Genomic DNA, 22,173 nt, shown 5'->3' with positions numbered 1-22,173 from the left:
TGAACTAAATATTTGATATTAAATAAATAAATCTACCTAATTCTACTATATCTGAATTCCCCAATATGGGGGTAATATAGCTCTATCTTTTGCTTTGGATGTAAACCACAGCAATAACTCATTTGCTTGAGGTATATCTATTGATACTTCAGGTAGTTTTTCAACCATCTCATCAAAACCTTCTACAATAATATTTTCATCAACAAATCCTTGACTTAGAAGATATTCTAATAGTGCCAATCCAGCACGGCTCTCTCTTTCCAAACCTAACTGGATATTAAAATTATCTGATTTATCTGGGTTTTTACCAAGTGAACTTGTTTTTAAATCTAAATATTCTGGTTGTTTTGTCGAAACCTTGCGTTCAATAGATAAGGTGGCAATTTTGCGCACAACTTCAGCTTTTCTTTTATTTGTTAAATTCAGTGAATGTAATAATTTAACACATCCTCTTTTGTCAAGATCTAAAAAGTACTCACTAAGAATTTCCTGCAATCTTGATTTAAAATGCTTGGTTTCCTCCGTATCGTCGATTTGTGACCAAATACTTCGTGCTTGATATGTTATTATATTTCTAGGTTTATCTTCGAAAAAATGTCTTGCAATATTTAAAGCTTGTATACCACCTGGGCCACCCATGTGGAGAATTAAGTTAACATCAATAAAAAATGGTGGAAGTAATTCGTCAACAATACATCGACAAATAAATTTTGCTGTGAGTTCGCAAGCGTCTATGACATCTAGGCTCAAGTCATCCAGGTTACCCAATAATCGCATAAATCCCACAACTATATCACTAGACTTCAAGATACCAGGAGTCAAAATACTTAAACCTATTGAGACCAGTTCTCTGTATCTATGAGTGCGATTCATTGAGGATATGACAATAAATTTCACAAACTCGTGATTAAAACAAAGAGTTTCAGGTATACAAGCTTTTCTAGTTGATGTGTCACTACTCATGCTAGTTTCTAGTACTTTGCAATCCGTATCATAACTATCACAAGTTGACTTGAATGATATTGGTACCCAATCTTCACCATTCCAATGAGATTCTTGAAATGCAGATGTATATGCATCTTTTAATAACTTTTCAACTTCGTCGACTTCAAATTTACATGAAAATAAGTCTTCCTCATAGTTTTTAATGTACGACTTAAAAGTTCTTAAAGCTTGTAAGTGTTTATTTGGACTTTTAGTACCTTCAAATGGTTCCAAATTGTTTTCAATTGATGATTGACGTAGTTCAATAAGTTTTAGTAGAAATGTTTCAGGATATCTGCATCTAAAATTCGATGGTATTATACCATCCAAAATCGCACAATCTACTAGGCACTCAAGTCTTTCAGGAGCAAATGGTGCATCTAGACATATATCATCAATTGATTGTATTAGTTTCTCAAGTCCATCTTCAATTTGCTGCAATGTAACTAGATGTGAATCTCTCAATATTGTTAACAAAGCTGAGACCTGCTGTTGAATAATTGGAGTATAATCCAGTGCCATTCTTATTGCTATGACAACTACAACATTGTGGAAAGAAGGACATGCTAAATTCTTCAAGCCATTAATAAAGTCTTGTGTTTGGTATCCTAAAAAGTAGTCTTGGCACAAGTTCTTAACTCTCCCTCGGAATTCCTCCAAGGCCATCATATTTCCATGTTCAATACCTCTCCCTTGTGGACTCCAAGAAAATGTCTCTACCATTCTTTCAGTTTTTTCAATATCTACTACTGAATAAGCAACGTCTTCTTCAGATTCGCTATCGTAAACAGGATCTCTTTTATCCAGAATTTTCAGTGGGCTCCCCAAAGATAAGTCCATCAGTTACACTAATTTATTTTGAAGAAGATACCCTGATTTTGAAATTTTACTAGAAAAAAGAAAATGCAAATGTACTTTAGGAAAGTACCACTAAATATAGCCGCTAATACAAGTGGTACTTAGGCGCGTTTAGGTGTGTATAAAAATTTACATGCATGCATTAACTCTTTGGAGTGTCATTCTTTTACAAGGGTAATAAAATTTCACCTTAAAAACTTTTTAATAAACAAAAAATATGGAAGGCAATTTTTGCAATGATTTATTTGTAAAGAGCAGCATTTTTAGCTGTACAGATGGTGGGCTTGCTGAAGTAAATTCCAGCTTTCAAAAAGATAAAAAAGTACTTACCCTAAACATTGTATATAGACCAAAAATACCACTTGATAGTATAGTAACACTTCATTGGGGCTTAGCAAATAGTGATCATGGTGAGTGGGTACAACCTCCAATATGTTTATTTTCAGTAAATGGCACAACTCCCATAAAGTGTAGTGATAACATATCCTGTGAATCAATAACAGTACCAATTAACAATGGATCGTATTATTCATGTGAAGTATCTATGGATTGTGCACATCTAGAGCAAAGACATGGATTAATCCATCCAAAGCTTTCTAAAGAAGGTATTGAAGCCTGTGAAGGCTATGTAGCTGATTGGATTAATACAGAGAAAACAGATTGGGGCCTTTGTTTTGTACTGTATGCTTCTCCTAAAATTGAGTTAAATTTAAAAAGTTGTCCACTTGAAAAAGTATGGATAAAAAGGAAAGATTGCAAAAAGGGAAATTTCTTCATTCCCATTAGCACTGAAATTAAGATTTTGAGTTTTGTAAATCACATTATAGATAAAGATGAAGCAGCTAAAATATATTTAAAAAGTGTAAAGTCTTATTTCAAATCAGAAACAAAAAATACGGTATCCTTACCATTATCACATACAAATTCGTCATCCTCAGCAAAGAATCACTATGACAGTATGACACAAGAGTGTTTCCTAGTAAAAATAGGAACGAGACATAGTACAAGTTTACCTATTATATGGGCTGCTGCCATCAACAATAATGAGGATGAGAGTGGAGGTAAAACAATAGTACTTGTATATTCAAATATAAATCCAGTTAGTTTTGTTGATTCTAAAGTGGGAACCAACTTAAAAAATAATGACTTGGAAGTATTATTGCATTTTGGATTTCTTAGGAGCTTGGAGAACAGAGTATGGATATCTCCTGCAATATTAGCCGAAGATTTAAACTTGAAAGTAGAGTCAATTAGCAACTATGACAATAAATCATCAGAAACCAAATTTGAATATTTTGAAGATCATAATTACTGGAAATGCGTGCTTAAGTTCCCACAAAAATTAACAAGCGAAATGAAAGGTATTGGATTTGTGTTAAAATCAATAGTTGAAGGACCTCAAAAAAGTCAAATAACTTGGATAAAATCTATATCTAATGATGACTTTATTTTTAAATTACCACCAATTCGAAGAGATGCAATTTTGATAAAAAGTAGTGGGAAATTGTCTACCTCTAATTTAAGTATTGATTCTAAACCACAAGAAAATATTGAAACAAAAAGTAATACTGATTATTTACTAAAGGAAGAGCTATTCAAGACACATATACAGGAGTTTGAGTCTAATAGTGAGTATTGTATACAAGAATTCATACAAAAATACAAAATTGACGAAGAGTCAATTTTGGTGAGGAAGAATTATTATATATCTGATAAAATTGGAGTTGCTAGTTTCATCGTCGCTACTGTAGAGGAATTCTGTATACTGGAATTAAATATTTGCAGTAGAGAAGTACTTATCTTGCACTGGGGATTAATTTGTAATTCAAGGTATGGTCGAAGAAAAGGTTGGGAATGTCCACCTCAAACTTGTTTCCCAGTAAACACTATTATTTTTGATGAAAAAGCATGTCAAACAGAGATCCCTTGCATACAAAATATCAGCAATATCTTATATCATCAAAAAATAACAATTAGGTTTACGAAGGAAATCTTAGATAATTACAGCAAGTTTACTTGTGTATTTAAAAAAGTGAATCCAGATGGAAGCTATAATTGGTACAAGGATAAAAATCGTGATATAGAATTTCCTATTTCAAAAATAAACTCTGAAAATAGTCACTTTTGGAAAGGATACTGGAGTAATATTGTTGATAAGATTTTAACTGCAGAAATTGAGTGGGGAAGCATTACTTTAATGCATAGGTATAATTTAATGGATGAAATTATACAAACATGGTCTAGTGAATTTAACAATCTCCGTGAATCAAAGTCCTATGAATTAAATTTTAAAATGATTTGGTGTGTCTCTGAAATAATTGAACAAATATCACGGGAACCAAAAGGAAGTTGGCTTAAAGCAATTAATAGCACTGATTACAATAATTGGTATGAAAAAGGAGAAGAATTTTGGATATGGATTATGATATGGATGAGATTTAATGCACTTGGTATACTTGATTGGCAAAGAAACTATAATACAGCTCCAAGATTATTAGCATCAGCAGCTGAGAATGCAACATTAACAGTAATATCTAAATGGATTGAATGGCCTCAATATAGATGGTTAATTAGATTGATAATACAAACAATGATCAGGGGCGGTTCTCGTGGTCAAGAGGTAAGAGATAGAATCCTTCATATAATGCATAGAAATCATATTCCTGAAGCTCATGGAACATTTTATGAACAGTGGCATCAAAAATTACATAATAACACAACACCAGATGATGTAGGTATATGTCGTTCAATAATTGGATATCTAAGAAGCAGTGGAAATCAAGATGAATTTGCAAGAATATTATATGAAAATGGATTATCGTGGGAAAAAATAGCCTCTTATGATAGACCAATTACTACAAAACCATATCTTCCTTGTAATACTGATATATATTCACTCGCATATGACTTTGAGCAATATCTTGAAGTGCTAATTGATGTACATGAGGCTATTAACTTGCAGAGATCTTTTCATCACTGCTGTTGTTATCTACCTAGTGAATTGCAAGATGTCTGTAAATCTATAATATATGGAAATGACAAGAAATTTGATGATACTAGAGATCTAAATATTCTCCATGATAGGTTAATGAAGGTGAATAATGTCAGAATTAAAATTCTGGACTGCATATACTATCAGCATGGTGCAAAGTCGCCATCTGATAATAACAAACATGCAATAAAGGAAATAATGTTTTTAGATCTTGGTTTGGAGAATTTACAGGGTATGTTTATTCAGACAATGTGTACTATATCTGGAGACCATAACTTAAATCACATGATAGATGAAATGAATAATTTTTTATGGATTATGCTTGGCCATGATCCAGTAAATAGGGAACTTTTAGCAATTTGCTTTGACTGGTTCAAATTTAATAAGGTTCATGACCCCTTGAGTTTTTTACTTTTGAAAAGCATATTAGAAAGATTACATATATTTATTGGAAGTCACATGGACATAATTTACAAGGGATGGAATCCAAAAGTGAGATTTTTTGGAGGTAGCTTGGGTCTAGAGGAAAATAATAATACTATAAGGAATTTTATGGATGAAGTACTAAGGTCAACTTTATTATCAACCATATCTTTACAAATTAAGAGAATCGATAAATACCTTCTCAATAAAATGGAAACTTCACATATGCAAGACTGGCAATACATTAGTTACAACCCATCTTGGTATAGCAACCAGAAATTAATAGGTGTTGTGAAACGAGTCGACAAAATTACTGACGATATAGGCAAAGAGAGTACTCCAAAAATTCTTATATGTTCATATATATCAGGTGAAGAGGATATACCCATGAACGTTGTAGGAATTCTGTTAACTGATTCCAACTTTGCACCCGATATACTCTCTCATTTATCAGTTCGTGCAAGAAATATGAATGTACTTCTAGCTGTATGCCAAAATCCCAATTTAATATTGAATGAAATCAACACAATTGATACGGATACTATTATTGAAATAAAAGTAACTAGTGATATGATGTTGAAGATTGAAAAGAATGCTAATATAGAAGTAAATTCTGCTATTGATACTGAGAAAAAAAAACACTTTATACCAAAAAAAGACAACTTGAAATTAAAAACTTCAGATAAATCATGGATTATATATCCTGAAAAAATGGATGATACAGTTGTTGGACAAAAGGCAATAAATCTTTTGAAACTTCGTAGAATTATTACCGAAACTCAAGATTCAAATATAATAAAAGGAATTTATGTCCCAAATTGTGTATCATTGCCATTTGAAACTCTCTCAAGAGTAATACCGAAAGATTTAAATGAAAAATTGAGTGAATTATTGAACCAAATATTAAATGATAATGACTTGGTAAATAAAACCTTATCAGAAATTTGTGGAATTATTGAGAATGATATCAAGCCACCAAAAGACTTACTGCAAGAGTTATATAAAGCATGTTTGACACTAAAAAGTGATGAAATTGATATTTGTGATGAGAAGCAAATAGATAACACGAATATAGAAAGTATTATAAATAATCCTATTATTAAAGAAATGTGGAGCTCTATTACAAAGGTCTGGAGCTCAGTATATCATCCCCGTGCTTATACAAATATACTTAAAATTGGGCAATCTCTAAGCAATGTTTATATGTCAGTCGTTATTCAAAGACTACTGAAAGCAAATTATGCTTTTGTATTACATAGCAAGAATCCTGTACAGAAAGTGGGAACTAATGATATAAATTCAGAGAAATATGAAGAGATGTATGGTGAACTAGTAATTGGCCTAGGAGAAACACTTGTGTCTAATACATGTGGAAAATCGTTAGGTTTTACTGCAAAACGTCTTAAAGAGTGTAAGAATTATTGCGATATTAATATGATTCAGGAAGTAAATATTATGTGCTTCCCTTCAAAATCTATTGCCATGTTTAGTCAAGATAGTTTTAATTCTATAGAAAAAAAAGATTTTGATAAAGATGCTAATCTCGATGTTAATTACATATTTAGATCAGACTCAAATGCAGAGGATATTGCAGGTTTTGCAGGTGCAGGAGTATTTGAATCATTTCCATTAATACAACCGATTAGTGAATATGTCACCTATCTGAATCAAGAAATAATAATAAATCCCCTATTTAGAGATCGGCTCCTAAGATCACTAGGTATTTTAGCATTTTATATTCAAGATGAGTATAAAGGTGTGCCACAGGATATAGAAGGATGTATTATACCTTCAATTTCAATTCATTCAGATCTACCTTATACAATTGCTGTTGTACAATCAAGACCACAAGTATAAAGATTTAAAGATAATAGAAGTGAATGATTTGTAGACTCTTGTCACTATAATAGTACTATGAGCTATTTTCTTCAACAATATTCTGTACTTTGTCTTGAATTGAATTCCATATCCCAAAGAATTTTGAAGGTGAAATTTTGACTTTAGCTAATTTTACACTAGTCAGTTGATTAAAATCATTAAAATCGCACGAGTTTTGTCCAGTAGTACCATTACTGATTTCTGACAAAGCTGATGAAGAAAAGATATCTTTTGAGTTGTTTGATGAATCATTGCAAGTATTAGACTTTTTTTCAAATAATATATGAGTACAGGATTCCTGGAGTTCGTTTACAATACATTTATTTTTGGAATTTAAATTTTCGACGGGAAAATTTCCATCTAAAAAAACATTTTTAAATTTTATTTCTTCACTTCTTGTTAACTTAACTATAGAGGGGTCAGGTATCTCATTGTGCATTAACTTTGAATCAAGACTTGTATTAATTATTTCCAAACTTGGGGTAGATTTACGAAGCATATCTACATTATAATCATTATTTATAGTAGAATTCAGCATGTCATTGCTAATATCTTCATATTTATCTAATTTGCTACTACAATCAAACTTTGAATTGTTCAGACTATTGTTTCTTCTACTCTCCAAAATATTTGAACGAATTTTGATCAGCTCTTTTAAATTAATATAATCAGGTGAAATTAAATTTGTGTTTTCCTTATATTCTCTATTTTTATTTTGTCCAAACTTTAATCTGCTTTTATTATAGTTTATTTTATTTTCTTTAAAATTTTGCATATCCATTATATAAAATTATTGAAAAAAAGAAATCTTCAATAATATTGAAACAAAATATGTAAATTATCCGAAGGCTAATGATTTATTCCAAGTTATAGCTTTGCATATTTATATCTCTTTCTTTTGTGCAAAAATAAAGCTTGTTTATATTGGATGTGCCCTGTGAGAAATAATACTGTGCAACTTGACCGCTAATTAACCTGCAGTTTAATAAAACAAAGATGCAGAATTATTGGTTAGGATATTATAAACCTGTAATTACATATAACCTATTTTAGTTTGCATATCCTAATATATTATTAAATTAACCTAGTTACAAAACTTTATTGTCAATTTTAAAATTAGAAATTTGATTAAAGGAATTTCTTGATATTTATTATTTAATAACTTGAATAAAACTGTTATACTCTTCCAGTTTGATAAAATAAGGCTGGGTATATGGCACCAATAACAAAAACTAGTATAGTCATTGCAATAATGCAAATAATTTTTATCTTAAACCATGTTGATTTAAATAAATCTTGTCTCTCTCTAGTCTGCAGAAAATCTTCCCATTTTCTACCAATAAATGGTGTAATTAGCCTAGGAAGACGATTTGGTGCATTTCTACCTAATCCTACTTTTTTACTGTTCGCTTCTGATTGTGTTAAAATTTGTATTGTTAGTTGGACATATCCTGGATTTCTATATACCTCATCTGTCTCCTGTGTATTAATTAATGGTAATTCTACATCAGAATCAATCATTTCCAGTGTATTAGCAACATTCATAATATATTTTCTCATGTCTAAATTTACCTCACCCAGAAAATCATGATTTCCAAGAGTACTATAGTTCAATAATGATATCTGCAGTAAACATCCACTTACAGGTGTCACAATATATGGAAATACCACACGCCAATTAAATACTGGCTCACCATTTCTACAATTATAATGAACATCAGTTAATTGTTGTTTAGAATATATTTCTCTACTTTTAACCTTGTTTCCATGATACTGATTGCAGTCTAATGATACTTGAATAGCAAAATCACCATAATCTTTGTTTTTCGGAATCTTAATACTACGTCCAGCCCATATAACTATCCTTATCTCAACTTCTGTTGGCACTGGTTCAGCTAGCTCATATCGCTGTATTGTTGAAGATAAATTGGCATTCATAATCTCGACCCACATTTGCAAAATTCCTGTATTAGTATTTGATGTATTATTACAATATAATGGGCGATATTCAATTGGAATACTATTCTCTTTCATTAGAGATTGCCATTCTTTACTTTGCCATCTATCAGTCAAGTCTAAAATTGTACTTCCTATATAAATATCATATTCTGGGCCTAGTTCCTGACATATTTCCTGTTCTAGACTTGAATTACGATTAATCTTTGAGTTTCGTGTAATAGCTTCGGTATTTGAAACATTTTCATCTATTTTATACTCCTCTGCATCTACTGAATACTGATTAGTATTTTTAGCTAGCTCTGAAGATACTAAGCCTAAAACTTTTGATGCAATAAATGGATATACTCTTTCTTGTATTGCCCAAACTCTAATTTCAAATCGACTCTCCATAGGAAAAGAAACATTGTACTCTTGACAAATGTAAAATAATGGTGATGGACCATCCCTAGCTAATGCCCTAAAATTCTCTTCTTTTGTACCATACACAATAGATATATAAAATGATTTTACTCTTATTTCTGTTCTTAATATACTATCAATAGATAAATAACTTTTCAATTTGCTAATATATGAATATCCAATGTTAGATGGTATTAATCTATCTACTGAACGTACAATTTCATCAATATCTTTTGGTAATACTAGTGCTAATGCAGCTAGTATATATAATCTTACTTTAATTGGGTTAGGATAGACATTCTCCCCTTTGTATTTTTTATACAAACTACTTGGGTTCAAAATAAACTTTGTAGTTTCCAAACTATAGCAACGGCTTATTTGATTTGAGGATATTGCAGCGGAAATATCATCAGCTTTTTTTTTTGAAGTCTCTGCATTATCAAGCTGGTCCATGTTATCTGACATATCACTTTTTTTCTCCCCCTGATTAATTTTATTAATTACATCTGGTAAAGCTAATAGAATAAATGCCCTGATATATCCAAAAATCCTAATTTTTCCCTGAAAACTTCTTTTTTTAAGTGGAAAAAGTGGAAGAGGAATATCTGATAGAAAGTCTTCCATTACTGTATCAAGTGATGATTTAAACGAAATAATCTTGCTATTTTTTTTTGTTACTACTATACCACCAGCACCACTTGATAGAGTTGTCAGTATACTCATTTTATCTCCACCCTTTGTAGCTTCTCCTTCAGCTACCATTACAAAGTGATAGGGTATATATGTATTTATTGTAAACATGTTCAGTGACACTCTTGGATAATTAACATTTGGTAATGTATATGATTTAATAAGTAACAAAGGTATTCCAGCAGAATTTAGACCTTGATTCTCTAATTCTTCATTTTTAGAATCATCTTCTAATTGTAAGGCTGGGAATGGGTATCTAGTTGTTTGTTGTTGCATTTCCTGCCGATCCTCAATATCTGCCAACGCGACACTTGCCAATCCCATTTGTTTAAGAGTGCCCCCTTTTTCTGTTTTCCTTGACAAGATATTTGTAAGTGTCTTTATATCTATTTGATGTGAATAGTCATTCTTCGCAGTTATATATTCTTGTGCATTATCAACATCTGGAATCCATGGTAAAAAAGAAACTAAAGGTAGTACGCATTCTCCAATTAATGTACTCTCATCAACAGCAGCTTCATATACTCTTATAGTTACTTTTGGGTCATATAACGGAGATATGGGAATATATATATCTAGTGTGACACTTGTGAAAAACTCAAAATTTGATCCTGCAGTTGTTTGCCACTTTCTATTTGTGAATTCACTTGTCCCAGCAGTTGTTATTGACCTCCATGGTATTGTATAACGAAATTCTGGAATACTAGTATGTGATAATGTTTCATTTCCACTTTTATCCTTTGCATTGTACTTATCTGTTGATTCATTTTCATTTCTTATCGATGCATCAACTTTCCCAAATGAACTTACAATAAGTTCTATTATTGGTTGGTTTATGGATTCTGAAATTAAATTACTTTTCTCATTATATTGTAAATAGAAATCATCATTATTTGACATAATCATTCTGATTTTTTCTATTTCTGATCCAATGATTCCTTGATTTTGAAAGTTCATGTCTTTTGACAATGAAAGTTTCTTCTGTCTTGTTTCTTCAATATTTGCTTTTGATATTAGAGATAGATCATTTAGCATTGCTGAAGTAAAGATAAGTTGTACCTTTTTTAATTTAGGAAACAATGGTTGAGGTGGGATTAGTTTTGCATCTTTTAATTTTATAATATCAAAGCATAATAGAATATCACCGACATGTGTATGAAAATTTTTCCCACCCTTAAGTTTAACCCAACAAGGTTCCAATATATCTATAAATTCATTATTTTGTAACCTTCCTCTTAAGCGATCGTATATACATGTACAAGAGCCAATATATCTTTTACCCCAACTATGTCTTGAGAAAACACTAATTGTTATTGGTGCAACAGTTGGTTTTGAAGTAATAGAATCAGTAGCTACTGTGTGTCTTAGTATCAAACACTCCATAAAGCTTGGGTTAGATGTTTCACTTTTTACAGATGAAGTAGTATAAACTCCACTACATGATGCAACGACATATGGATTTGTTAATCCTAAGCTATAATCTTCATATAAATTTCTACATGCATAAATATAACAACGTAGCTCGTATTCAATATCTTTCATAGTGTGTCTTTTGCTCCTATGAAGTACTGGTCCCAAAAGTTTACCAATAGATATTAATATTGCACTCGATCCAATATTATATAAATCTATATTTAATTTCTGTGTATTATTCTCTGTTTTATCTTTTAGGTCTTCAAATGTGTGCTTGAAGTAGTTATTTATTTCCATCTGTTTCTCGTTAACCATTTGTATCCAGCCTTCTCTTGTTTGCTTTAGAGGTATCCATACTGGTATTGTTGGATTATTTTCGATATAATCAGGTATATCCATAAGTTTAATACGGTTATAGGCAACTCTTTTTGTTTTAAACATATCTGTAGATTTTCTCCCCATTAGACTTGCCCAGTTTGAATCCTTTATAATTTGTTTTTCACTTGTATAAACTGAAATTATGATGTCCCATACATCCTCTTCTTTTGAAGAGTATTCAATATCTATTTCAGGTATTCTTCCTTGAGTAGCTCCAAATGTAAAATTATCCATTTGATGTTGGTTTTTAGTTTCAAATAATTCAATACCTCTTACTTTTGATTTGGATTCACTAAATACATTATAATCACGCTCTACCCACTCACTTCTCTGTTTAACAGGGCCTATTGATACCTCAACGCATGCTTTATCTCCAATTGTTCCCTTCAAGGAATATACATCAGCAACAATATGGCATTGAATAGAGTATAAATCATCTATTGGTTGAGCTGCCATTAATTGTGCAGGCATTAATTGATTTTTGCTGCGGAGTAGCTCTGTTTTAATTGATACTAGCAGTCTCCCTAGATAAGTATCTGCATTTGACTCAAGTATCTCAGTAAAATATGAACCTTGATCTTCAGAATTTTGTGTTTCAAAAGATTCACTCTGAGAATTACCATAAAAATTGTACCAGCGAGGTGGGATTGGAGCTATCCTTACTTTTGCAAAGGAAAATTTTCCTTGCGAAATAATCTTAGGTGGATTGTATGAATTATCCCATAATTTTATTAATATATTATCTTCTACTACAGGTAATACTACTGGTAACCGAAAACATTCATTAAAATTATGTCCCAAAACACCTCTTGCAATAGTTGTTTGCATTCTACATCCACTAAATTCAACAGTCACAAATGGATCTCTAAGTCCTCTTTTGTATAGTAGATCTTCAACTCTATATATACTTATATGTAAATGGTACATTTGGAGCTCTTTTTCTAAAACCATCATTTGAGAATCTTTCCTTGTTATATCTACTATCTGTGAAGTAAAATCTACAAATTCAGAATCTATCTCATCTTGATCCGTATTAATGAGCTCTAATATATCGGTTGTCGGTGGAGTATCTTTCGGTCCACATGCATAAACTGTCAAATATAGTAAACCCTTTGGAAATGTGTCATTCAAATCTGTAATAGTAAAGTGTCTCTTCAAAAAGTGGTTCTTTCTATTTCTAAGTACTTTCAACTGAATAGAACACTGACCAATCACATCATTTTTCCACAACGAATTAGCACTTTGTACTTCAAAGGATATGTAGGAAGTTTCCCACTCTGCATCTGTCAATATCAGATCATTCCATGCAAAAGTTTCATCCCATTGAGCTACAGCTAACTTTTTGTACTTTACTTTTGTTCTAAATTCTCTACCGGAACATCTCACCACCACTAATGGATCTATTGGAGCTTGATTTGGGGTAACAAATGCTTTACCCGAGTGAATAGTAAAACCAACAATATATTTTGATGCTTTCCGTTTTTCCATTAAAAAATTCAAAAAATCAAGTGTTGAAGTTTTGATTTCCTTTATAAATACCAATAAAGTAAATATTGTCCACGTTGCATCATATGCATGCACCGGTACTAAGACCAACCCGCCAAACATTTCTATATTGTCTTTAGTGCGAAAATCTAGGAGAAATTCAAGTAAAACTTTTAGCCTCTCTAGTTAACAAAGTACTATTTTCTAAAATTAGGAGTTTTCTAATATCTACCTCATAAGTTGACTATCAGAGAAGCTTTTTAATGTATTGATGACACTTTTTATATTTGGTCGAAGCTTAGGATCTGGATTTAGACACTGAAGGATGATATTTCTAATAATTGAATTGATTTCAACAGGAATATAAGGAATATATCTATTTTTTTTTGCTGCATCTAAGAGTTTTTTGTAAATATCATTGGATGAATCTGTAGATTCAACAAGGTATTCAAATGGATTTGGATAACCAAAGAACTCTTGCAAAATGCAACCGAATGACCATATATCCCATTTCTCATCGTAATCAACTATTTTTGATTCAGAAGTATCTTTTCTAATGGGATCTGTAAGAATAAGTTCTATTGGTGAATATAGCCATGTTGCACCAGAAAGTTTCTTTTTATTTCCAACACCATACTCTTCTGCATCTCCAAAATCACAAAGATATATCCTCCAAGTTTTAGTATCAACGATCAAGTTTTCTGGCTTAATATCACGGTGAATAACAATACCCTTTTCTTTTGAAGGGGTATGCAAAAATAAAATTACATCAGCTAGTTGTCTAATCATATACAATGCTTTATCTTTAGGGATATTTCTATGAAGTCTATATCTTAATGAATGAAGGTCTGGTCCATTTACAAGTTTAGTTATAAGCCAGATATGCCTATTAGGTAAAATTATTCCTCCTTTAAATTCAATAATGTTGGGATGTTTTAGTCTAGATAAAAATCGCCACTCCCTCAAAACTCTTTCAATTACTCCCAATGGATCTACTTCAATCATTACAAGGTTTGGGACTTTTATGGCAACCTTTGTGCCCTTATAGATCCCTTTATATACAATACCAAAGCTTCCTTTCTCTAAATATTTAAAGTCATATTTTTTAATCGAACTTCCGAATACAATACTTTGTGCTTCAACAGTCAAATCTTCAATTTTGCATTTATTCCTCTGTATATAACGATCATAAGATGCCGTCAATATTAGGATATTTACAGCATTCCAAGCTTTTAAGTTTTTTACTGAGTATCTTGCTGTTTGAATTGGGGTCTCTCCTTCTGTATATTGATATTCACATATTCTAGTTCTATCAGTTTTGGGGCTGTCAATGTTCATTTTACAACTTAACATATTTTCTTGATTAACCAAATTAGCTCTAGGAGTTGAAAATAACTTTAATTTTGGTACTGAAAAATTTGTGAGTAGTTTTTGGGGGAGTTGGAAGTTTGAAACATTTATTGGTTTTAATTGGTTATTAAATTTTGGAACATCTGGGACTAGGTTTCCATAAAGATTATGATGGAATACAACTTTTTCATATTGACTCCTAGAACTTTGCTCATTAATTGAAAATGAAATTTCCGATGATGTGATTGGGGGAATTGTTGATCCAGAAAAATCTTGATTTTTATCTTTAGCACTTGTGTTTGGGGGAGTAATAGCCTTTATTTTATTTAAGTCTATACGGGGAACTTGGGACCTTGTAGTTAATAGTAATTTTCCACTATCATAAGCACCTTTTGAAGCACAATATGATCTTGTTGTTAAATTTCCATAATCTTTGGAAATTAAAGAAAAAGGTATCTGATATTTATGAAGTCTAGTTAAATTAGAGTGTCTAGTTCCCTTAGCTTTTATATACTGGTCGTTTTTAGTCCCTAAACAAAAGAAATTAGAAATCCTCTCGAAAGTAAAATCTGAAAATTCACATCTTAAACCAAATAAGTTCATTATGAAAGGAAAGATGAAATTAATAGATTCATTTAAAAAAATAACACTAATTAGCTACACTGAAAGGGATACACACGGAATTGTGTACATTTCTCTTTGCACACTCAATACTCAAATATAACTAAACAATTCTAACATTAATAACGAAACAGTAACAATGATTTAACTAGGACGTTTTATGGTGATTATTATATTAGCTCTATCAGCTACTTTACCCTGAATTCTATTACCCAACATACTTTGAACTTCTGATGTTCTTTTGCCTAAAACCTCCTTTAAAACAGATGAATCTATATTGGTTATACATCTAGCAAGTTCTTTTTCATCTGGATCATCATCACTTATAAGGGAAACAGCATCTCCTATTACAAAGTGACCATCTATTCTTTTTACACCCGCACAAAATAAGGAAGTTAAATCTTTCACTACTGACTTTACAGCTCCTTCATCCAAGTATAACTTTCCGTGAACTGGTAAACTCATTATCCACCTTCTTTGATTTCTCATTGTTTGCATTAAAATTTGACGGACAAAAATAGTACCGATATATTGTCCATGATGCAACTCATCTGGTGAGCAAGTAACAATATCATTGCAGAAATTTGAGTCAGCGTTGTAAGTTGCTACTGATTCTATAGATGATGCTGCTAATGCAGATGAGTTAAGAGTTATATGGTTATACAAACCTTCATTGAGAATCTTGTTTGTTGCTTCGCCTTCAGTACTTTGAGCTAAATTTGATCCAGAAAGAGATCTAGTCATTTGAACAGGTTCCAATAATTTAATGAAATCTTCAGATTCTACAAGTTGTAATAATCTGCAGGGATATGCTCCGTTTACTAAAAATGTCGATATTCCTGCTGCTGCTGCAACTCTAGCAGCTATAATCTTCGTTCTCATCCCTCCAGTTCCTAAATCACTTCCATTGTTTTCAGCAGAATTGTCATTAGCCATGTGAATTATAGCATCAATATTATTAACCTTTAATATAGGGGTAGCATCTGGATGAAGGCGTGGATTTTTTGTATATAGTGCATCAACATCTGTTGCTAAAATTAGCCAATCTGCTGATATTGCAATTGCACAATAAGCAGCTAATGTATCATTATCTCCAAAATACAAAGTTTTGGATGTAACGGCATCATTTTCATTAATTATAGGCACAACATTCCAATGTATAAGATCTAAAAGAGTATTTTTAAAATCAATGTAACTATCTTTATTTACAAAATCTGAACGAGTCATAAGAAGTTGTGCAACCTTAGCTCCTCTCATAGAAAAGAAGTCTTCATAAACTCTCATTAATAAAGGTTGACCAATAGCAGCCACTGCATGTTTTAAATGAAGTTTGCTTGGCTTCTCTCGAATATTCATATGAAGTAGTCCTGCCCCAACAGCTCCAGAAGATACAAGGACTACCCTGCAACCTTTGTCCATTAGATCACATACAGTGTCTACTAAAGCTCCAATATTAGATACTGACAACTTCCCTGTTCTATTGTTAGTTAATGTTGAAGTACCAACCTTAAGAACAATTAAAGGACCACTTCTTTGCCTTCTCACTAATTGTGGACCTATGTCACGATTATCAAGTGATGTAGGTAAAGAGTTTATCATTTCTACAAGAACCTTAAAATCTTTATAAGATTCCTCAAAATTTACCTCACTTTATAATTTTCTATTAATCTAGTATACCGCTATTTATAAAGGCGGTTTCATGCACATGCATTCAGAATTTTATATTATTACAAGACCTTGTAGTTATGGGTAATCTAGATAGATAGAAATTCACTATTTAAAAGGGCTATGCATCCATAATATTTTTTAATGACTTATTGTTAATGATACTAATCTTTATATTAATTTATATTAGTTCAAAATTACAAAAGTCACGTGGGCTCTATTGTATATAGAATTTTAATAATGGAAGTATATAGAAATCAGTAAGATTGTTAGATAATCAGTCAAATTATAAATAGCTCTATTTAAACTTACATTAGATTTTATATATCTGATTTAGATATATTTTATCAAACACAAAAATTGGTATTATTTAATATTAAATATACTCAAGTTTCAACAATAAGTTTGTATACATATTAGTCCAATTTTACTTAATAAATAGAAAGTAAATAATAATAAATAGTTGGATTTACTGATATGATTTAATAATTTAAATATGGAGATAATTTGAATATTACTGTAGAGCTTATGATGGAGTATGACAAATAATATATATCAATTTAGGAAAAGTTAATAATATTTTCAATTTAAATGAAATAGTTCAAATTTGAATATTACTTGTTATGAATAAAAGAGAAAGAAATAAATATTTTATTTGTTTTTAAAAGATAGAAATTATAGTTATATATGGTTCTTTCAAAATATACATTTAACAGTCTTATCAAATTTAAACTACAAAGTTGTTTATTTGATATTTATTAATTTATATATTATAGAAAAAAGGGTTCTTCCAAATTTTATAATTTGCAATATTGAAACTACAATGTCGAAATATTTAACAATCAATGATAGTGATAAATTTTTGTATTTATTTTGTCTAAGATGGATCAATATTTTATTGGCATTAAATCTGATATTAATACTATAATGGTTATAGTTTATAATATACCAATACTTGCTCTATAAAAAGAAAATATGACTCCATATAAATAAGATATTGGAGAATAATATATTAATAAAATGTTAACAGTAAAATCATTTAATTACTATTTTTGAGCCTTTAAAATAAGATCTTAATATTAAAATATTGAAATTAAGATAAATTTAAGTTAGTGATAAAGTTCAATATATCGCATAAAATGACCCCTATATTTATATATATGACCTAGTATGTTAAAGTGGTATTGAAATATATGAATTTGACAACATAAAGAAACTTCAATAATATTACAAAAGTTGAATATATTAAACCATTACTGCCGCATAATAAATGATTTTATATTTCAGTTAGCGCTATGAAAAATATAAATACTTGAAGCTATAATATTTCTAAAGTGAAATATTTTGATACCTAGAGTATTTTATTGGTTTATTTTGTATATCAGTTATTAGCATGTAGCCATATATAAATACAAATGAAATAATTTCCCAAGAACAACTTTTTCGAGAGACACTGAAATTTTTGGAGCTATTTTCTCCTAAATCTTCTTTATATATTAAAGATCTGAATATTATGGATAAATCAGTTACAATGTTTATAGATAGTGAAAATCAGCGTGATATAGAGAATAAGATTGATTCTCATGATAATGTAGATATTACACGCAACTTTTATATATCAAAGTCTCAAAGAGGTTTAAGAATATTTTCTAGTAAAAATATGGCTGAGAACAAAGTCCACTTAGATCACTCTTCGAACTTAGACCTATTTAACGAACCATATTTCTGTGGATCATTTGCTCAAATAAATAAATCTGTTGATAAATTGTTTTTTAAGCAAATACAAAGTAAAGATAGTATAACTAAAATAATAAATATTATGATGAGTTCATTCCTTCAAAATCATATAATTCCTGTCTTAAATAAAAAGGGAATTGATAAAAAAGAGTTGATAAATATGATAATGGTGAGATATTTTTTAAAAGATGAACTTTACAAATATTCAACTAATATAAATAGATTTGCAGGATGGAATATATTAACAAATATATTTGATAGTTCAATTGCACCTTTAAATAAAGATACACAAGAAGATTGTTTGTCTTCTCTACATGATTCTGATCTGTTGGAAAGTTTGCTTTATAGAGATATTTTAGATAAAATGAGGACATTAATTGGATACATTGTAGATATTAAAAGGGATGATAAGCAAATTACTCCATTTGATTCTTGTCGAGTTCCAAATATTGCAGTTAGAGACTATTTTTCTAGATTGGTAGAATTTTTTTTATGTAGTCCTTCTATGTACATCTTATCATTTATATATATAGATCGTCTAATTAAAAAAAATCCTACCTTTTCAGTTGATGTTATTAATGCTCATAGACTACTAGTTACAACTCTACTATTAGCCGTGAAACTTTTTGATGACAAATTACTTTCCAATTCATATTATTCTAAAGTAGGTGGTATATCTAATCTAGAATTAAATAAAATGGAAGCTATGGTATTCACTCTTCTTGATTTTGATTTGAATGTTTCATTTGGGGAATTTGTATTCTATGCGTTGTCTATTAAATTAGTTGGGGGGGTTTTACAATTAATTGATTCTAAATAAAAGATTTTGTCTAATGAAATATATGGAGATATAATGTAGCTTTTTAATTATGGTCTTCAAATATTGATATTAAAGATAATATTTCCAGATAAGAAAAATTTCAAATATCTGTATATTTAATTTAAATGATCCCCTCAAATTTACTGATTCAAATATATTATTTATAAGAGAACTTTAGTCTTATTTAATAATAGCTTGTATAAGGATATTTTCTTGACAGTGCATTTATGAAATTGCATAGAAATTTCCCAAGATTCTGGTTTTATTCTACTTATTGAGATAATCTCAATTGAATTAATTATATATTTCCTTTTTATTATTTATTCTAACAATCTATCTCCAAGATATTAGCTAGATTACTGTAAAATCTTAGTATAATATGGTTAAAAGGCTCCTTAATATTATTCATTGTCGGAATTCTTATTACAAAAACTGCAAAATATAATAAATAATGATTATATACAATTCCAAAATTCTTTAAATCATTACTTAAGGATATTTTTTTCAAACTTGATTTTTAGAATACTAGGTTATCACATTTAATATTATATATCTCAACCTTATAAAGTTATTCTGGTCATTTTATGTATCATAAGTTATAATATTATATCTTCTTTAAATAATTTGAATTTGATTCTCCAATTCTACAGCAATTATTTTAATTTTAAGTACAGATAACTCTATATATTCTTATTGTAGTGGATAAGCTAACTTCGTGGACGTTTTGTCGTTTTGTGTGCATCCTTAGTTTTAAATGTTAAATTTCGTCTCATTGCTAATTTTAATTCTTCAAAATATTATAACTTAAGAAATGCCTCAATTATATGCCCCTTCAGGTCATTTACTCAGTCAAAATTCAACAAATTTAAATTCGTCTGTTAATACTATACTAAATTTGAAAAATTCATCTAATTATATACTAGGCCCAAGTAAGCAAACAACTTCTATTAATAGTTTAGCATCTTTACAAGCAAGAGGAAATCAATATACTGGTGTTGCTAGTTTTATCCATAGGAGAGCCGCACGAGTTTCTAGATCACCAAGCCCTGAAAGATTCCTTCAAAATCATAGCAAGGAGTCAGAATCTCAGAAAATTTCGTCTACTAGTATTAATAGTACAACTTACGATGTTCCTTTTTCAGGAATTATTGGTTCTTCTTGTATATCATCATTGAGCTATTTAGCAAATAAGCAACAGGAAAAACGATCAGCTTCTCTTGGAAAATTAGTTGAAAATAAGGAGAATTATCAAACTGTTCAAACGGGAGTCCTAGAACAAAAGCTTGAAAAAGAAATATTAGATCTTAGGAAACAGGTCACTGATCTTAAGAAAGCCCTTGCTTTAAGAGATGAGGAGAATTCTAGACTTAAAATGAAGCTAAATTTTTTACAAAACAGACCTGGAATAGAATCCATGCCACCTATAAGAGCTAAAGATCGTCATACTAGTAAAAGTATCTCACGTGTTGTAAAAGATGATGAAGTTAGTTTGTATGTATGTGGTAACCCTAGTTTAATAAATAAAATATCTGTTAGTGAATTTCAAGGTAAACCATGTTTATGGAAACCCAATAAGAATATAGCACAAATTTTACTTAGAGAATGGAAAATAAGTTGGGTATGTGTTGAGGGGAGACGTACTAGTAAAGCTATGCCAAATCAAGATGATTTTTCAATATTGAAGTTGAATAATAACACTACAATTTTAGCTGTTTTTGATGGTCATGGGCGTTATGGTCACATTGTAGCTTCACTTGTAAGGCAAAAAATTTGTAGGGGTCTTAAAAAGTTATTTGAGGTATCAGGAACTACAGATATGCATATGAATGCATCATATAACATACAAATGGTATCATTTGACCGTTTAAAGGGAGTATATGATCTATTTGATCAAGTACAAACATCCCTTGAAAAGGAAGGGCAATTTGGATCATCAGGGACTAGTGTAACTGTAGCAGTTATTCATAATGATAGATTATTGATGATACAATTGGGAAGTTCAGGTGGATTAATACTGAATTCTGATACAGGTCAGATATTATACAAAACTAAGGTCCACACTCTGGATAATACTCAAGAACGCTCAAGAATTATAACAAAGGATGTTATAGTCAATGAAAAAGGTAGATTTGAATTATTAAATCACCTTCATAATTCTAATAATAGTAGTTTATCTCTTAAAACTTCTTATTCTTTAACTAGGAGCCTAGGAGATACAGATGGTAGAAGCTTAGGAATTTTAAATAGACCAGATATTTGGGAAACTAAGGTTAGTCATAAAGGAAATGTGATAGTTATCATAGCTACTGATGGATTTTGGGAATATTCTGAGAAAATAAATACTAATTTTGCAAAGCTCACAAATCAAGATGAACTTGAGTCTATTACTATGAAATGCCAAGATTGTTGGATGAAGATGTCAGGAAATACATCTGTAGATGATATTACAATAATTACAATCCAGATTTAATATAATAAAATCTGGTATCTAAACTAATTTTCTTTTTTATAATCTGCATAT

General features: G+C 30.2%; 8 protein-coding genes across 8 annotated transcripts, besides 6 other annotated features; 3 read left to right on the top strand and 5 right to left on the bottom strand.

Annotated features, from left to right (window-relative positions):
• Positions 1-45: 45 nt before the first annotated feature.
• CMU_037230 (MA3 domain-containing protein) lies at positions 46-1,824 on the bottom strand (the record flags this gene model as incomplete). The annotated part of the gene is made up of 1 exon (XM_002141862.1): positions 46-1,824. The coding sequence occupies one exon, from the start codon at positions 1,822-1,824 to the stop codon at positions 46-48; it is 1,779 nt and encodes a 592-aa protein (XP_002141898.1).
• Positions 1,825-2,059: 235 nt separating this feature from the next.
• CMU_037220 (pyruvate phosphate dikinase, PEP/pyruvate binding domain-containing protein) lies at positions 2,060-7,114 on the top strand (the record flags this gene model as incomplete). The annotated part of the gene is made up of 1 exon (XM_002141861.1): positions 2,060-7,114. The coding sequence occupies one exon, from the start codon at positions 2,060-2,062 to the stop codon at positions 7,112-7,114; it is 5,055 nt and encodes a 1,684-aa protein (XP_002141897.1).
• Positions 7,115-7,169: 55 nt separating this feature from the next.
• On the bottom strand, positions 7,170-7,916 carry CMU_037210 (uncharacterized protein; the record flags this gene model as incomplete). Its single annotated transcript, XM_002141860.1, has 1 exon — positions 7,170-7,916. One exon carries the CDS (start codon positions 7,914-7,916, stop codon positions 7,170-7,172), a length of 747 nt encoding a protein of 248 aa, XP_002141896.1.
• Positions 7,871-7,906: a sequence feature (AT_rich).
• Positions 7,917-8,311: 395 nt separating the features above from the next.
• CMU_037200 (C2 domain-containing protein) lies at positions 8,312-13,462 on the bottom strand (the record flags this gene model as incomplete). The annotated part of the gene is made up of 1 exon (XM_002141859.1): positions 8,312-13,462. One exon carries the CDS (start codon positions 13,460-13,462, stop codon positions 8,312-8,314), a length of 5,151 nt encoding a protein of 1,716 aa, XP_002141895.1.
• Positions 12,697-12,717: a sequence feature (AT_rich).
• A 225-nt stretch (positions 13,463-13,687) lies between the features above and the next one.
• On the bottom strand, positions 13,688-15,412 carry CMU_037190 (protein kinase domain-containing protein; the record flags this gene model as incomplete). The annotated part of the gene is made up of 1 exon (XM_002141858.1): positions 13,688-15,412. The coding sequence occupies one exon, from the start codon at positions 15,410-15,412 to the stop codon at positions 13,688-13,690; it is 1,725 nt and encodes a 574-aa protein (XP_002141894.1).
• A 162-nt stretch (positions 15,413-15,574) lies between these two features.
• Positions 15,575-17,029, bottom strand: CMU_037180 (glutamate 5-kinase family protein; the record flags this gene model as incomplete). Its single annotated transcript, XM_002141857.1, has 1 exon — positions 15,575-17,029. The coding sequence occupies one exon, from the start codon at positions 17,027-17,029 to the stop codon at positions 15,575-15,577; it is 1,455 nt and encodes a 484-aa protein (XP_002141893.1).
• Positions 17,030-17,459: 430 nt separating this feature from the next.
• Positions 17,460-17,480: a sequence feature (AT_rich).
• A 255-nt stretch (positions 17,481-17,735) lies between these two features.
• Positions 17,736-17,784: a sequence feature (AT_rich).
• Positions 17,785-17,838: 54 nt separating this feature from the next.
• Positions 17,839-17,870: a sequence feature (AT_rich).
• Positions 17,871-18,168: 298 nt separating this feature from the next.
• Positions 18,169-18,203: a sequence feature (AT_rich).
• A 405-nt stretch (positions 18,204-18,608) lies between these two features.
• Positions 18,609-19,652, top strand: CMU_037170 (cyclin, N-terminal domain-containing protein; the record flags this gene model as incomplete). The annotated part of the gene is made up of 1 exon (XM_002141856.1): positions 18,609-19,652. One exon carries the CDS (start codon positions 18,609-18,611, stop codon positions 19,650-19,652), a length of 1,044 nt encoding a protein of 347 aa, XP_002141892.1.
• An 811-nt stretch (positions 19,653-20,463) lies between these two features.
• CMU_037160 (protein phosphatase 2C domain-containing protein) lies at positions 20,464-22,122 on the top strand (the record flags this gene model as incomplete). Its single annotated transcript, XM_002141855.1, has 1 exon — positions 20,464-22,122. The coding sequence occupies one exon, from the start codon at positions 20,464-20,466 to the stop codon at positions 22,120-22,122; it is 1,659 nt and encodes a 552-aa protein (XP_002141891.1).
• Positions 22,123-22,173: the final 51 nt, after the last annotated feature.

The sequence above is a fragment of the Cryptosporidium muris genome, genomic scaffold (assembly GCF_000006515.1).
Source record: "Cryptosporidium muris RN66 scf_1106632373425 genomic scaffold, whole genome shotgun sequence".
Taxonomy (NCBI): Eukaryota; Apicomplexa; class Conoidasida; order Eucoccidiorida; family Cryptosporidiidae; genus Cryptosporidium; species Cryptosporidium muris.
The sequence above is the reverse complement of the archived record's forward strand: the minus strand, read 5'-3'. Positions and strand labels throughout refer to the sequence as shown.